The 15,286-nt window shown below is 40.3% G+C and overlaps 1 protein-coding gene across 6 annotated transcripts in view; it reads left to right on the top strand.

Annotated features, from left to right (window-relative positions):
- The window catches only part of CDKAL1 (CDKAL1 threonylcarbamoyladenosine tRNA methylthiotransferase), a 705,817-nt gene that overhangs the window by 11,037 nt on the left and 679,494 nt on the right, over positions 1 to 15,286 (top strand). For 5 of the 6 annotated variants that reach the window (XM_078446595.2, XM_078446596.2, XM_078446590.2 and 2 more), the window contains 2 exons: positions 8,186 to 8,360; positions 9,739 to 9,851. In XM_078446595.2, coding sequence (XP_078302721.2) covers positions 8,191 to 8,360; positions 9,739 to 9,851 — 283 coding nt within the window. In that variant the 5' untranslated portion in view covers positions 8,186 to 8,190. Of the gene's footprint in view, positions 1 to 5,190; positions 5,279 to 8,185; positions 8,361 to 9,738; positions 9,852 to 15,286 lie in introns of those variants that run through there. The other variant, XM_078446593.2, reaches the window with a different exon arrangement.

The raw sequence follows: 15,286 nt of genomic DNA, 5'->3' as shown, positions 1-15,286 counted from the left end.
CTTTTACGCCTTCTCTTTTTACTCCCTTCTGCACATTTTCTGTATATGTTGTCATATTTTGCATCTTTTTTTTATGTCTAATTGGCCATCTTTTCCACTTAAAGAAGTCCCTTTTATGTTCTTTGTGAGGCTGGTTTAGTGGTGATAAACTCCTTTAACTTTTGTTTGTCAGGAAAACTCTGTTTCTTTCCTTTAAATCTGAATGATAATCTTGTTAGGTAGAGTATTCTTGGTTGTGGGTTTTTTCCTTTCAGTGCTTTGAATATATCACACCTTGCTCTTCTGGCCTGCAGAATTTCTGCTGAACAATCAGCTGAGATAGCCTTATGGGGTTTCCCTTTTAGGGAACTTTTTGTTTCTCTCTTGCTGCTTTTAGGATTCTCTCTTTTTTAACCTTTGACATTTTAATTATTATGTGCTATGTTGTGGACCTCCTCAGGTTCTTCTTGTTTGGAACTCTGCTTTTTGGACCCGGATGTCTATTTCCCTCTTTAGATTAGGGAAGTTTTCAGTTTTTACTTCTTCAAACAAGTTTTCAGAACCTTTCTCTTTCTTCTGAGACCCCTGTAATGTGAATGTCTGTTTGCTTGATGTTATCCAAAGATCTCTTAAACTTTTCATTTTATAAAAATTGTATTCTCATTGCTGTTCAGCTTGTGTGTCCTCCATTACCCTTTGAGATTGCTGATATGTTCTTCTGCATCCTCTAACGTACTGTTGATTCCCTCTAGTGTGGTTTTTATTAGGGTTGTTGTATTCTTTATGTCGGATTGGTTCTTTTTAATATTTTCTATCTCTTTCTTGAAGGTCTCACTGAGCTCTTCCAGTCTTTTCTCCAGCCCACTGAGGACCTTTACAATTATTGCTTTAAATTCGTTTTCAGGCATACTGCTTAAATCTGTTGCATTTAATTCTTTTACTGAGGCTTTTTCTTTTCTTTTATTCTTTTAGAACATATTCTTCTGTTTCTCCATTTTGCTTAACTTTCTGTGTTTGTTTCTATGGGTTAGGCAAAATGGTTATTTCTCCGAAAGTTGAAAGAGTGGTCTTGTGTATGGAGACCCTATGCAGACTGGGTATGCTTGCTGACTTGTGCTGGCTGGAGCTGTGTCCATATGTGCTTAGTTACTCTTTTAACTGTACTCTTTTAACTTTAGCTGTACTCTTTTACTCCTTTAAACTGTGGCTTTTTAGGGACACCTGGGTGGTGCAGTCAGTTGAGCGTCTGACTCTTGTTCTTGGCTCAGGTCATGGTCTCACGGTTTGTGAGTTCGAGCCCTGCATTGGGCTCTGTGCTAACAGTGTGGAGCCTGCTTGGAATTCTCTCTCCCCCTCTTGCTGTCCTTCCCCGACTCATATGCATGCTTGCTCTCTCTGTCTCTCTCTCTCCCCCAAATAAATTAATAAACTTAAAAATTTTAAACCATGGCTTTTTAAAAAATTTTTTAAATGTTTGTTTATTTTTAAGAGAGAGAGAGAGAGAGAGAGAGAGAGAGGACACAGGCAGAGGAAGGGCAGAGAGAGAGGGGGAGACCCAGAATCCGAAGCAGGCTCCAGGCTCTGAGTTGTCAGCACAGAGCCCGACGTGGGGCTTGAACCCACGAACTGCAGGATCGAGACCTGAGCCGAAGTCAGATGCTTAACCGACTGAGCCACCCAGGTGCCCCAAAACCATGGCTTTTTAAAGAAAGATTAAAGAGAAAAGAATTTAAAGAAGAAAAGATAATAAAAGGAGAAAAGAAAAAAGAGAACAAGGACAAAACCAAAAAGAAAAACATATAAAGAAAACAAGACAAATTTTAAAAAGTTAAAAAAAAAACCCAGTAAAAGTTAAAACACACATAAAACACAGAACTGTAGCTTGTTTTCTTTGCCTCAGTAACCTAGGACGGCTGGTGTGGGCTTGTGGGTCCTGGGCTTGCTGAGGTCACAAAGTCCCTGTGATGACTGCTCCCACCGGTTACGCCATCCAGACCCTTCAGTTTCCGTGTTGGAATCTGCCTCTGAGGGCATCCAGACCCTTCTACGGTCTGGTGTTTTGACGTGGAGAGGGAGAGAGCATTCCCACACTTGGTCCACCCTTTCAAACCGCGGCTTTTCTTCTAGGGCTGGTGTGGGCTCGCAGACCCTGGGCTGGCAGAAGGCACAGGCTGTTGGGAGAATTGGACCTGCCTGTCGTGGTGCCTGAACCTGTTCCAGTCTAGGCTTTTTAGGTGGGGTGGGAGCATTAATGTGTCGTTCTCCGTTCTCCAGTCCCTCTGTCCTGGCGCTTTCCTGAAGCTCTTCTGCTGCTTGGCGGAGGTCTGGCGTTGCCTCTCTTATATGCTAGTTGCTCTGTTAAACTGTGGGGTTTTTTTCCTGGGCCCAAGGACAGAAGGATCTCCTGGTTTCTCAGTACTGTCCTTCCCCACTGCAGTGCACGGTGTCGGGGGTGGGCATTCCCTTTGTCACCGTATCTCCGTCTCTAGCTGTTCTGTCTTTGGTTGTTGTGTAGCTGCTCAGTCAGCCCTCAGTTCTTCAGGAGGAATTGTTCTATTAATAGGCGTAATTTCGTGTGTTCTGTGGAGGAGGTGAGTTTCAGAGTCTTCCTACGTCATCCTCTTGAATTGGAACTTGCAGGACTTTTTCTTTCTTTTTTTTGTTGAGTTTTTAAATTTTTTTAACGTTTTATATTTGAGAGAGAGAGCGAGCGAGCGAGCATGAGCAGGGGAGGGGCAGAGAGACTGAGACGGAATCTGAAGCGCCCTCCAGGCCCCGAGCTGTCAGCACAGAGCCCAACGAGGGGCTCGAACTCCCGAGCAGTAAGGTCATGACCTGAGCCTAAGTCAGACGCTTAACTGACTGAGCCACCTAGGTGCCCCTCTTTTTTTGGTTAAGTTTTTGTTTTAATTCCAGGATAGTTAACATACAGTGTAAGATTAGTTTCAGGTGTACAGTGAGTGAGTCAACACTTGCATACGATACCCTGTGCTCAGCACATGTGCTCTCCTTATTCCCCATCTCCTGTTTACCCGTCCCCCACCCGCCTGCCCTCCGGGAACCATCAGTGTGTTCCCTAGCATTAAGAACCCGTTTCTTGGTTTGCCTCTTCATCTCTTTTCTTTCCTTTTGCTTTGTTTCTTAAATTCCACGGATGAGTGAAATCACACGGTATTTGTCTTTTCTCGGGCTGACTTGCTTCGCTTAGTATAATACTTTCTGGCTCCGTCCACATCATTGCCAAGGGACGAGGAGTGTTTCTTTAAGGGAGAGAAATGTGAGTGAGGTAGTACATGGAGGAGGTGGGTTCAAGATAAGGTTTTTGTTTTTTCGGTGGGAGAAATAGCAGCATGTTTGTATCTAGGCAGTAATGGCTGAGTAGAGAGACGGTGACGATGCCGGAAGAGCGGCCGCTGCTGGGCTTCTGTGCTTGAGGAAGTCAGAGTGGAAGGGCTGTTCATTCATAGTAACAGATTGCTGGGCAGAGTCCATGGACCATCTCCCTGTAAAAGAAGGAAGTTTTCCATGTGTGCAGAGTGGGGGAGAGGATCTGAGGGCCTGCTTCACTCAGGCCTTCTGGTTTTGGTGCCGTCTTCAGCCTCATGAAGAGGAGATCTATGAAAATTAATTTTCAGAAAATTCCTAAGATAAATGAGTTTTAGTTTCTTCACTGCAGTTTTTCAGTCTTTGCCCTAATGCGTACTGGCAATCTGTAAGGAAGCAGAATTTCCTGAATTTTTTTGAGCACAGAACGATTTTTTCATTGGTAGATGATCTTTCAAATAAATAGAACCCATTTCAGAAAGACTAACCTGGTTCATTTTTCCTTATTTAGTTTGCTGAGTCGGGCAGGGCTCTTGTTTGCAAGAGCGGAAAACCCAGTTTAAACTCATTTAAGCCACAAAGGGAAAGTGACCGGCTCACATGACGGGGCAGAGCAGAGCAGGGCTTTGGACCAGGCGCGCAGATGATGTCAGTGTGGCTCTTTCTGTCTCCAGCTCATGTTAGGCTTCATTCCCTAGGTCGTTTCTGCCCTGTGGCAGGCAGCATGGCCCCTGGCATCCGCAGGCTGACGTCCTCCCGGCTTGGCCACTTCAGTGGGAAGGGAAGCCACCTCTTCTGTTGGCTCTGGCACACAAGTCCTCCTGATGATCCTCATGGTCTGGGCTTGTCATGTCCAAACCTGAACCAGTTATGGTGGCCAGGAAGATGGGTTACTCTGCAGGCTTGGGTCACGGGCCCCATTCCTGTGTCTAGGGAAGGAGGAGGCCTGTGATTGACAGCCTCACCTTGACCATGTCCTATCCTTGTTAACTGTAACTCAGCTGGTCTGTATGAGGTTAGATTATTTCTGATCTTTTGTTAAGACTAACGATGTAAAATTGGCTGAGCTTTGAACAGGGGTTGGACTTACTGGGCATAATCCATCCCAGTTGTAAAGACTGCACTTCAGTAAAGGGCACAAAAAGATCCTGCCTGGAAAGCTGGTCTGTTAATTGAAAGCTGTGCATGGAGAGATGGGGATCTGGCAGGTGGGAGAAGGGAGATTCTTTGGAGGGGCCTGAGAGCAGCGGAGAGTATCGGGATCCTGACACTGGTTTGGGCGACCCGGGTGAGGCACCGTGGTTATCGCTACGTGAAGTCCGCAGCAGAGGGCTGCTCAGGCCACGGGCTGGGGCTCGTTGGCCTGGGATTGTTGTTGATCTTGGGGTGAGCGAGCTTCCGTGTGCTTCCTGGCTGTCTAAGGGGAGGGCGGTAACACCACCAGAAGCACGAGTTGTGAGTGGTCAGTGAGGTGACCCGTGAAGCACTTGTTTCATGCCTGGACGTGGTAGAAGTAGCAGCCGCACTGTCAGTAAATGTACTCGAGTGTACATTCCTTTTTCTTTCCAGGTGATTTTCTGCCCCCTTAATCATTGTATTTTAACATAGTTACAGATTTCCTTACAGCAATAAAAGTTGTGTGGCTATGCTGTATGGCTGGTCCAGGTTTCCCCAGTGGTGACGTCTTGCAAAACTGTAAGTGTCACACCTGGGATACGGACATTGATATGGTCAGGACGGAGGACGTTTCCATCTCCCCAAGGACCTCTCCTGTTGACCGTGGCTAGTGGCCTTCCCTTCTCTCCTGCCCCATCCTCTCCGCAATCCCTGGTGACCTCTGTTGTGTTCCCCATTTCTGTAATTTTGTTATTTCAGGCTCAAGGATGTTATAAACATGTAACCATAGAGCCCGTAAGCTTTCGGGAGCGGCTGTATTCACGGCAGCATGATTCCCTGGAGATTCGTCCTGCCTGTTGTATGTATCAGTGGTACTTTTCCTTTTTTTTTTTTTTTTTTTTAATCGCTGAGTAGTATTCCCTGGTGCAGCCGTACTGCGGTTTAGGGCATGTGGGTGTCTTCAGGTTTTGACAAAGCAGTTGCCGTAAGCATTTGGGTTTAGGTTTTTGTGGAAATGTAAGTCTTTATTTCTCTTGGATAAACCCTCAGAAGTAACATGGGAGTTCCATGGTTAGTTTTTTAAGAAGATGCTGAGCTGTTTTCCAGAGTGACTGTGCTATTTTATATTCCCCCTAGGATTGTAGGAGTGGTCCAGTTTCTCTGCATCCTTGTCAGGGTTTAGTGCTGTCACCGTTTTTTTTTTTTTATTTTAACCATTCTGATAGGTGTGTAGTGATACCTTATTGTGGTTGGAGTTTGTTTCTCTGACAGCTAGTAATGCTGTGTGCCACTTGCCTTCTTTATATCCTCTCTGGTGAAATGTCTTTGTCTTTCATCCATTTTCCAATTGGATTTTTTAAAACTGTGTTTTGAATTCTAGATTCCAGTCCTTTGTCAGATAAGTGGTGGTTTGCAAAAATTTTCTCCCACTCTGTAGCTTGACTTTTTCTTTAACATTTTTTTTTTGACGTTTATTTATTTTGACAGAGAGAGAGGGAGAGGGAAGGAGAGAGAGAGAGAGAATGAATGGGTGGGGGAGGGGTTTATAAGCCTGATGTGGGACTCAAACTCATGAACCATAAGATCAGGACCTGAGCCAAAGTCAGACGCTTAACTGACTGAGCCACCCAGGCGCCCTTGTAACTTGACTTTTTATCCTCTCTTAAACGGGTCTTTTGCAGAGCAAAGGTTTGAAATTTTGATGGTGTCTGGATTGATTAAGTTTTCTTTTTATGGATCATGCTTTTGGTATCTGGCCCAAGAATTCCTCACCTAGCTCTAGGTCTAGAAGATTTTCTCTTACAGTTTTTCCTAAAAGTTTATAGTTTTACGTTTTACGTTTAAGTTCATGATACATTTTGCATTAATTTTTGTATACGGTGTGAAACTTAGATTGGGGTTCAGTTTTTGTCTGTAAATGTCCCATTGCTCCAGCACTAATGGAGAGGTTATCTTTCTTTTACTGAATTGCTTTTGTACTTTTGTCAAAAGTCGCTTGAGCATATTTGTGTGGGTCTCTTTCCGGTTCTCTGTTCTGTTCTGTTGATTCATACTTCTGCTCACCCACCAACACTGTACAGTCTTGATTATTCTAGCTGTATAATAAGTCTTCAAATCGGGTGGCTCAATTCCTCCCACTCTTCTTTTTTCACAATTGTTTCAGATATGTTACCTTTTTTTTTTTTTTTAACGATTCCACATAAATTTTACAGCAATCTTATCTATGTCTACAAAACATCTTGCTTGGATTGTGATAGGAATATAACTATAAACTTGTACATCAGTTTGGTCTTGACTGACGTGGTGGGGTGGGGGTTCCTTACTGTTTGGTCAGCTGGTTGGCAAGTCCAGGGTTCCTACATGGCCTCCTCTGGTTCTGCCCGGGTGGGGTGGGGTGGGGTGCCTCGTTACAGCCTCATAAAAGTAGAAGTTAGGAGGTGGGACTGTAGTTTTGTGTTTTGTGGGGTTTTGTTTTGTTTTATGGGGTAGAATGGTTGTCTAAAAGTTTTGTCTTGCTAGACTGTCCCTTTTCTGGTTCTTTGAAAAGAGAACAGGTTTTTTTTGGGGGTGCTTTTGTTGTCTGTATCTGTTGGCAATTCTGGGTTGCTGGCTTCTTCAGCTCCAAGTCTGGGATAGAGGAGGCAAAAGAAACCCCAAGTAACTCACCATTGTGTTGTTCCTTGGGTTCCAGGGTCCCTGGTCAGTCTGCCTTCTCTCTACCTCTCAGAGTCTTCTGATGTTTATTTTATATATAATGCCCATAGTTTTCATTGTACTTAGTAGGATGGATAAGGAAGAGGACATCTGTTCTATCTTTCTGAAAGCTGTGTCCACATTTTCTTGTCTTAATGATAAAAATTTTGAACATTCAGGAAAGTAGAATAGGATAATGAACACCAATATATGTGTCTTAGATTTAAGACATGTAAGGTTTTCCTGTATGTCTTAACCTATTTTTATTGTTTTAAAGTAAATTATAGGTATATTTAACGTCCACATATTCAATATTAATCTCTAAAAAGATTTTTAAAAAACTTTGTTTTGAGAGAGAAAGAGTGAGCATGCACGAGTCGGGAGGGGTGGAGAGAGAGGGGGGGAGAAAATTCCAAGCAGGCTCCACGCTGTCAGCAGGGAATCTGACATGGGGCTCAATCCCATGAATTGAACTGTGAGATCATGACCTGAGCTGAGATCCCAGACGCTTGACTGACTGAGCCATGCAGGTGCTCCATAAAAAGATTTTTTAAAAATAATAAATAAAAAGTAAAATCACGTTTACGATGTCAGAAATAAGATTTTTAAACATGAGGACAATACTTTATATCAGTACTTTGTAGCTAATGATTTACAGTAATATCCTAATATTATCTAACACCCACTTCATGTTCTGATGTCCGTATTTGTCCCCAAAGTATCTTACAGCTGGTTGGACAAAGTGACATAGAGTCAAGAGCATGAATTGCATGTAGATGTTATGCTTCTAATGCATTCACTGTGAATAGTCTCTCTTCTGTTTTTTTCTCTGTGAGACTGATTTGTTGAAGAAATAGTTCCAGTTGAACCTTGGGATGTCCCATTATCAGTAGGATTTGTCTCATTGTTTCCTTGTATATTTTTATCTTTTGCATTTTCTGTAAACTTGAAGTTAAATCTGAACTCTCTATTAGATTCAAGATCAGCAAGAATATTTTGTAGATGATACATGTGAAATAGATTTGTGAGGGACTCATATGCCTCTGTCGTTTATAACTTTTGTATGTAATAGAAAAGATGCCTTCTGCCTCCTGTGATTCTCTCCTGGACGACATAGAAGATATTGTGTCACAGGAAGATTTAAAGCCACAAGATAGGCATTTTTCACGGAAGCATGTTGTTCCAAAGGTGCGAAAGCGAAACACCCAAAAATATTTGCAAGATGAAAACAGCCCACCAAGCAATAGGTAAGCTCTTGTTTTGAGATTATATCCAGTATCCTACCAAGGAAGAAACTGGTGCTACTGATACATACTGGTATATATCAGTGTGTGTGTGTGTATATATGTATATGTATATATATATATATGTATATATATATATACGTATATATATACGTATATATACATATACGTATATATATACGTATATATATACGTATATACATATATATATATAGCTGCTGTTTCTAAAAATCTTTTGGAGAGGAGATATTTTATTTGGTTTTAAATTTAGCAAAGTAATTGGTTAAAAAAAAAAAAGATGTCAGATGGCATGTTTCTTGAAGACTGGGTCAAGGACAGTATTTGGCATAAATATAGGAAATGCTGCCCCTGCCCCATATCTGTGTCCGCCACCCCAGGATCTCTTTGATATCTCTGTAGTTGGTATGTAATTTTGTGTTACTTCCAAGTGAGGCATTTTACTGCATTTTGAAATTCTTATGAGACAGTGGTGGTTTGGGTATTTGAATTTTCTTAGCAAATTTACAAATACTTCTGGATCAGCGAAAGGCATTGACACAAAAAAATTATTGTGTCATTTATCGTATTAGGTCTGTTGTAGTTCTGTGAAATTGTAATACAGCCTAGCCAGAAAGGATTATGCAGTTGTATAATTTTAACATGCTTATATTTGTTTAGATAGTAAATTGTTGAAAGTTTTAATGCATTTGATGGTTTTATTTGTAATACTTTTTAAAGTCTGTGAATTTAAACTTCTCATATTTTAATGACTAAAGTTTATTGAATTTGCTCTGAATATGTCTTTAAGGTAACTTCTATTTAAATTTAAATTATTAGTGCAGTCTGAGTTGAACTATTTTTCCCTTTCTAAAAATATTACATTTTTATAACTATTTTTACATATGGAGTACTTTTAATTATGCTGTATGGTGATGGTTTTTCTGTTTTGATTCAGTTATTTGTATCTGTAAGTTATAAAGATTGTAATTGTTATATAGGAGTCGGTGAATGAGTGATGTCCTTAGTTTTTCTTTATTTGCTTCTCTTGCTAGAACCATTTTGTTTGCTATTGTTATTTGTATGTACCTTTTTAGGAGTTTAACTTAGTGATAGTACCTTAGTACTGAATTTAAAATGCAGAGAAAAGGGAAATATTTATATGGAGAGAGTCATAACTTAGGTTTCTGTGGTTATTTTACCTTGATTTTAGACTTTTGGTATAACAGTTGATTATGGATTAAGTTGGTGCGTTTCATGAATAGATTGCAAATGGGTTGCCGTGAGTGTATTTTTGCATAATATGCCCAGAAATCGAGTGATTTTGTTCTAAAAAAATTCCTAAATGAGACTTACTTTTTTTTTTTTATTGATTGTTTAATAGCACTATTCCAGGCATACAGAAAATTTGGATGCGAACATGGGGTTGTTCTCATAATAATTCGGATGGAGAATATATGGCTGGACAACTAGCTGCTTATGGATATGAAATTACAGGTAATGGGATCTGTAGTGTATTTTATTGGTTAGGTTTTTCAGGGCTGAATTCTTTAGAGATACATATTTTAGCTTCAGCAGTTAAAGTATATTTTAGCATGACTTAATGATTTTAAGGCAAAACAAAATGATAACTCTTATATGTTGTCTAGATAACTATAGATACATTATTATACAAATACTTTAAAAAAACTACTTTGAAATAAATTTAGACTTACAGAGAAGTAGTAATATGACAGTTTGCATATGTCCTTGACCCAGTTTCCTCTAGTACTGACATCTTACATAATTAAGCTAGAATTAATAAACTACGAGGTTAACATTAGTGCAGTACTGTTACCTAAACTGCACATCTTGTTTGATTCCTGCCAGTTTCCCCACTGACGTTCTTCTGTTCCAGGATCCGGTCTAGCATCTCACTTTACATTTATTTGTGATGGCTCCTTAGTCTCCGTCAGTTGATAGTTCCTCTCTTGTTCCTTGTCTTTTATGTCTATGGACTGCTGAGGAAAGCTGATTAACAGTTCTTGGTGGTTTTGTAGAATGTCCCTCAACTTGGGTTTGTTGGGTGTCTTCTCCTGATCAGACTCCGGTTATGTATGCATTCTTGGCAAGAAGAGCACATTGAGTTCTCAGTGCATCATATCCGGGAGTCGATAATGAGTTGATATGTCTTATAACCAGAGGGCCACTTCTGCTAGACTTCTCCACAGTCAAGTTACCGTTTTTTTCATTGTAATTAATAGATCTCCTGTTTCCCCTCAACATTTCTCTGCTAGTTTCAGTGTCTGAAAATTTGTGTCCATGGATCGTGTCTGCAGCAGTCATTACTGTTTGTTAAACGGTGATTCACTGTTTCTTCCTTTCTTACGCTTATTAGTTGGAATTCTCCTGTAAGGACGACCCTTTCTCCCTGGTTTTATTTACATATGTTGGCATGGATTTACATGCTTGTTTGTCGTCCCTGTGGGTTGTAGTCCAATACTGTTGTTATTTTGCCGCTCGTCTCTTCCAGTTTGGCCGTAGGACCTTGTCAAGATGGCTCCTGTGTTTTCTCAACAAGCCCCCGTTCTTTCTATTGTCTGCCGCCACAAGATGTGCTCGTCTCATATTTTCCCTCCCCCAGCCTTGGAAGCAACCATTTTTCCAGGGAGTCCTGATCCCTTTCGGTACAAGAATGGTGTTTTGAGCCAGACGAGCTTTGTGGGCAGTAGGTGAGCTCATTGCCACTGTGAAGTGTCCATGTGTCTAGGAGCTGTCCGTGGACGGAGCTAGGAAGTATGTATATGTGGAAACCGGCCCATGTCATGTCTACATTACTGTGTCTGTCAGCATGTATATCGAATGGGGCCATGATTTGATATTTGTGACAGGCACTGGCCTGGTGCCTTATGTATGTCACCTTGCTGAGCCTTTGGGAGATGTGGAAATATTGGCATCCTGACTTGACTATACAGACGAGAATGGAGAGGTTGTATCCTACCTTAAATCACACGGACAGTGAAGTCTCTTGTCACCCCAGAACACTGCTCTTGACCACTGTTGCCTATGCCTGTGTGATTGGCAAAGTCTTAGCCTCAAGATGGCCTGTGAGGATATGAGAAGATTGGAAACTTCTTTCCTAGTGGTGTTTCCTTCAGCAACTCAATGATCCTAATGTCTTAACTCTGAGTTTTTGATAACTTGTCCTTTAGACCGCAGAATCAGCCTTAATGATTTTGTTCTTTAGATAAAAGTACTCAAAATGTGTTTTTAGAATGATTTCTCAAAAAAATAAAAGGATTATCCTTCTGGATTCGTTAGTAATTTTTAGTAGAAGTTAGCATGGGTTTGCCTTGATACATTCTGATGGTGCAGAATATTAAGACAATAGTCTGTAAGATAATTTCCTAAAACATTAAAAAAAATGAGCTTGACTTCTTCTAGGTAGTGTTAAATATCTAACACATTGTAATTTTAATTTTAGTCCATTAGAATTTTGTATTTGATCTTATTACAGTACTGTTCTAAGTGATAAAAAGTAAAATAGTCCTAATGCATTTACACAAGAATACCAAGTTTTGTTATGTATATCCAGCTTTAGCCTTTTTTTAGTTTTTAATTTTTTGCTTTAAAGAGAGAGTGCATGTGAGAGGGAAAAGGGGTAGAGGGAGAGAGAAAATCTTTTTTTTTCTTTTTTTCTTTTGAGGGAGAGAGAAAATCTTAAGCAGGCTCTATGCTTAGCATGGGGCCTGACATGGGGCTCGATCCCAGGACCTGGGATCATACTTGAGCTGAAATCGAGAGTTGGATGCTCAACCCACTGAGCCACCGAGGTGCCCCCAGTTTTAACTTCTTATTTGCGAAATAGTAAAAAGGGAGAATAAATTGAAATTTGTTTCTCTTATTAATGTGGTGTACTACTTTTATATAGTTTCATTACTTGTATGTATTTGTGCTAACTTTATGTACTGTTGATTGTCCCCACTTTAGAAATTTATAGTCTGTGTTTAATTCTAGTCTGGCTTGCCTGTAGTGGACCATAGAATCCCTTTTCTCACTGGTCAGGTGCTGTAGGCCCAGAAAGTATGAACGATAGTAGCTGCTGTAAAACATTTAGAAAGGAAATCTCTGGGGCGCCTGGGTGGCTCAGTCAGTTAAGTGTCTGACTTCGGCTCAGGTCATGATCTCGCATTTGGTGAGTTCGAGCCCCGTGTCGGGCTCTGTGCTGACAGCTCAGAGCCTGGAGCCTGCTTCAGATTCTGTGTCTCCCTCTCTCCGCCCCTCCCTCTCTCATGCTCTGTCTCTCTCAAAAATGAATGAACATTAAAAAAAAATTTTTTTTTAAAAAGAAATCTCTACAGATTTGATACTTATATTAAATATATGAGATGAATGATGGGTGGATTGTTTGTGCTAGCCGTCGTCTTTCATTATTGTGGAATAGTGGGAGTTTATATAAATTATTATTGCTAAATAATTTAAAATGTTTTATTAATCAAATATAGACCTAAAATGTTTTTTAAACTGTATAATTGATGCAAAATAGGCATAAGATATAGATTATGTAAAATGAACACCGAGATTACTGAAAACAGTATACAATAAATTCGAAATTAGCTCTCAGTTACCGGTAGTAGATATTTTTACTATTTGGAGACAAAAGAGATTATGTGGGTATATACTTGAAATTGCTTTTAACTGTGTGAATCCAGGAATATAATTATTCTATAGTAAAATCTCAAAGAGGCTGACTCAGAGCAGTTAACTCTTGTTCATTGCTTCTTTCAGACCCTTTTTATTATGAGAGAAAAGGTGGTTCATAACTTACAAAATAGTGCCTGCTAGTTTTTCATTTCAAAGAATGAAACCTACTGAGGAGAACTGATGTCATTCCCTAAAATTCCGAACAGTCGGTTGCATCATGGGTACATGGGTGCATGTATACAGTTAGTGTCATGGAAAACGGTGAAACTGTCCCTATAGACACCATGGCTTTTAAAAGAAATAGGATTTGAATGCATACATTCCACGAGTGTTGTTTCTTTAAGTAAGCAGTTTCTGTAGACTGAACTTTTTTCCCCCAGTAAGGCTGCCTTTGGTTAATGTTCTTGGATTATTTCTTTGGAGATGTTGGGAAAGTATTTTCAGTGTCCTCATTCGTGGCAGATCTTCATTATCTTCAGAGTGCATTTAAGGTTAGAATGGTCACAGGTCATTTGAAGCCACTAAGTAATAAATAAAGTATGTGATATGATGTTGAACCATGCTGTTTTAGTTAAAAGTAAGGCATTTTTATCTTAATTGATTCTGAAAACTGTTACAGAAGAGTTTTCAAAAATGTTTATAGCAGCGGTATGTACGTTTTTTGGATCGCTTCAGACTCTCACAACTATAATTTCATCAAAGAATTCATAACCAGTTGCTTATGAATTCCAGTAGTGGAATAAAGGCATGGTCTCCCAAGGTGATGACTTTAGGGACGGCTCTCATTTAGGTAGAGCTGTATTAGAGATATTTTAGATAGAGCTACATTGGAGGGAGAGAGAGATGCTGGAGAGAGACGTTTACTTTGTAGCTGTGCTTGCTTGTGTTTTTGGTGCACAAGCACCAAAAGCATGTGCTTTTTGGTTTAGTGGAAAAAAAGTCCATTGCAAGGCCCTCGACTGAAGTTTTAGTTCATAGACAGATGAGAATAATGTGAGTTATATGTACGGAATATCTGTGATAAGCCTACATAGTTCAGAATAGAGCGTTTAGCTTGGGTGCCCCCAGTTTCAGAGAAATCATTTTTATTTCATCTCCCTTTTTTGAGAACAGTGCGTGTGCGTCGTGTGTGTATGAATGTGGGAGTGGGAGAGAGACTCTTAAGTAGGCTCTATGCCCAGTGTGGAGCCAGACACAGGGCTCAGTCTCGTGACAGTGAGATCACGACCTGAGCCAAAGTCAAGCGTTGGACACTTAACCAACTGAGCCACCCCGGTACTCCAGAGAAATGATTTTTAAATTAGGTTTTACAGTTCTTGATAGTTCCTTTGTATATTTGTATACCATTTATTCATTCAGCAAGTGTTGTCTGAACATGATGTGTGTTAGAGGCTGTGGTGCTAGGACATATGAAGACATGAAAAAATGAAGTATACATGGATTCCAGCAGGTGAGAAATTTATTGTTTTTTGGCAAAGGAAAAGCCTTCATATCGTGTGTTACATCTTAGAAGCTGTTTTAGTAAATGGTCAAGCTGTTAATGTATTTTTTCATAACACAGGGATATAGGACCTGCTTTATTACAAGAGCTTTTACAATTTATATTTTAGAAATGCTTCGTGATAATGTCAGGTCGGAATAACATTTATTTGTTTTTTATCAGGCTAAGTGTACTCTTTCATCCTCATCACCTATTTCACCTATCCTGCCACCCACTTCCCTTCTGGTGACCATCAGTTTGTTCTTTATAGTTGCGTCTGTTTCGTGGTTTGTCTCTTTCTTCCTTTTTTTCTTCGCTCTTCTGTTTTGTTTCTTGAATTCCACATATGAGTGAGATCATATGGTGTCTTTTTCTGATTTATTTCGCTTAGCATTATGCTCTCTGGCTCTGTCCGTGTTGCTGTAAATGGCAAGATTTCGCTCTTTTGTATGGCTGAATAATACTCCACTGTAGGTATGCACCACCTCTTCTTTATCCATTCATCACTTGATGGACACTTGGGCTGCTTCCGTAGTTTGGCTTGTGTCAATAATGCTACAATAAATGTAGGGGTACATGTGTCCCTTTGAATTAGTGTTTGCATATTTTCTGGGTACATACCCAGGAGCGTGATTATTGGATCATAGGGTAGTTCTGTTTTTAAGTTTTTGAGGAACCTCCACATTCTTTTCCAGAGTGGCTGCACCAGTTTGCATGCCAACCAACGGTGCAGGAAGGTTCCTTTTTCTTTCCATCCTCGCCAACACTG

This window comes from Panthera onca, chromosome B2 (genome assembly GCF_046562875.1).
Source record: "Panthera onca isolate mPanOnc1 chromosome B2, mPanOnc1 haplotype 2, whole genome shotgun sequence".
In the NCBI taxonomy this organism is placed as follows: Eukaryota; Metazoa; Chordata; class Mammalia; order Carnivora; family Felidae; genus Panthera; species Panthera onca.
The sequence above is the reverse complement of the archived record's forward strand: the minus strand, read 5'-3'. Positions and strand labels throughout refer to the sequence as shown.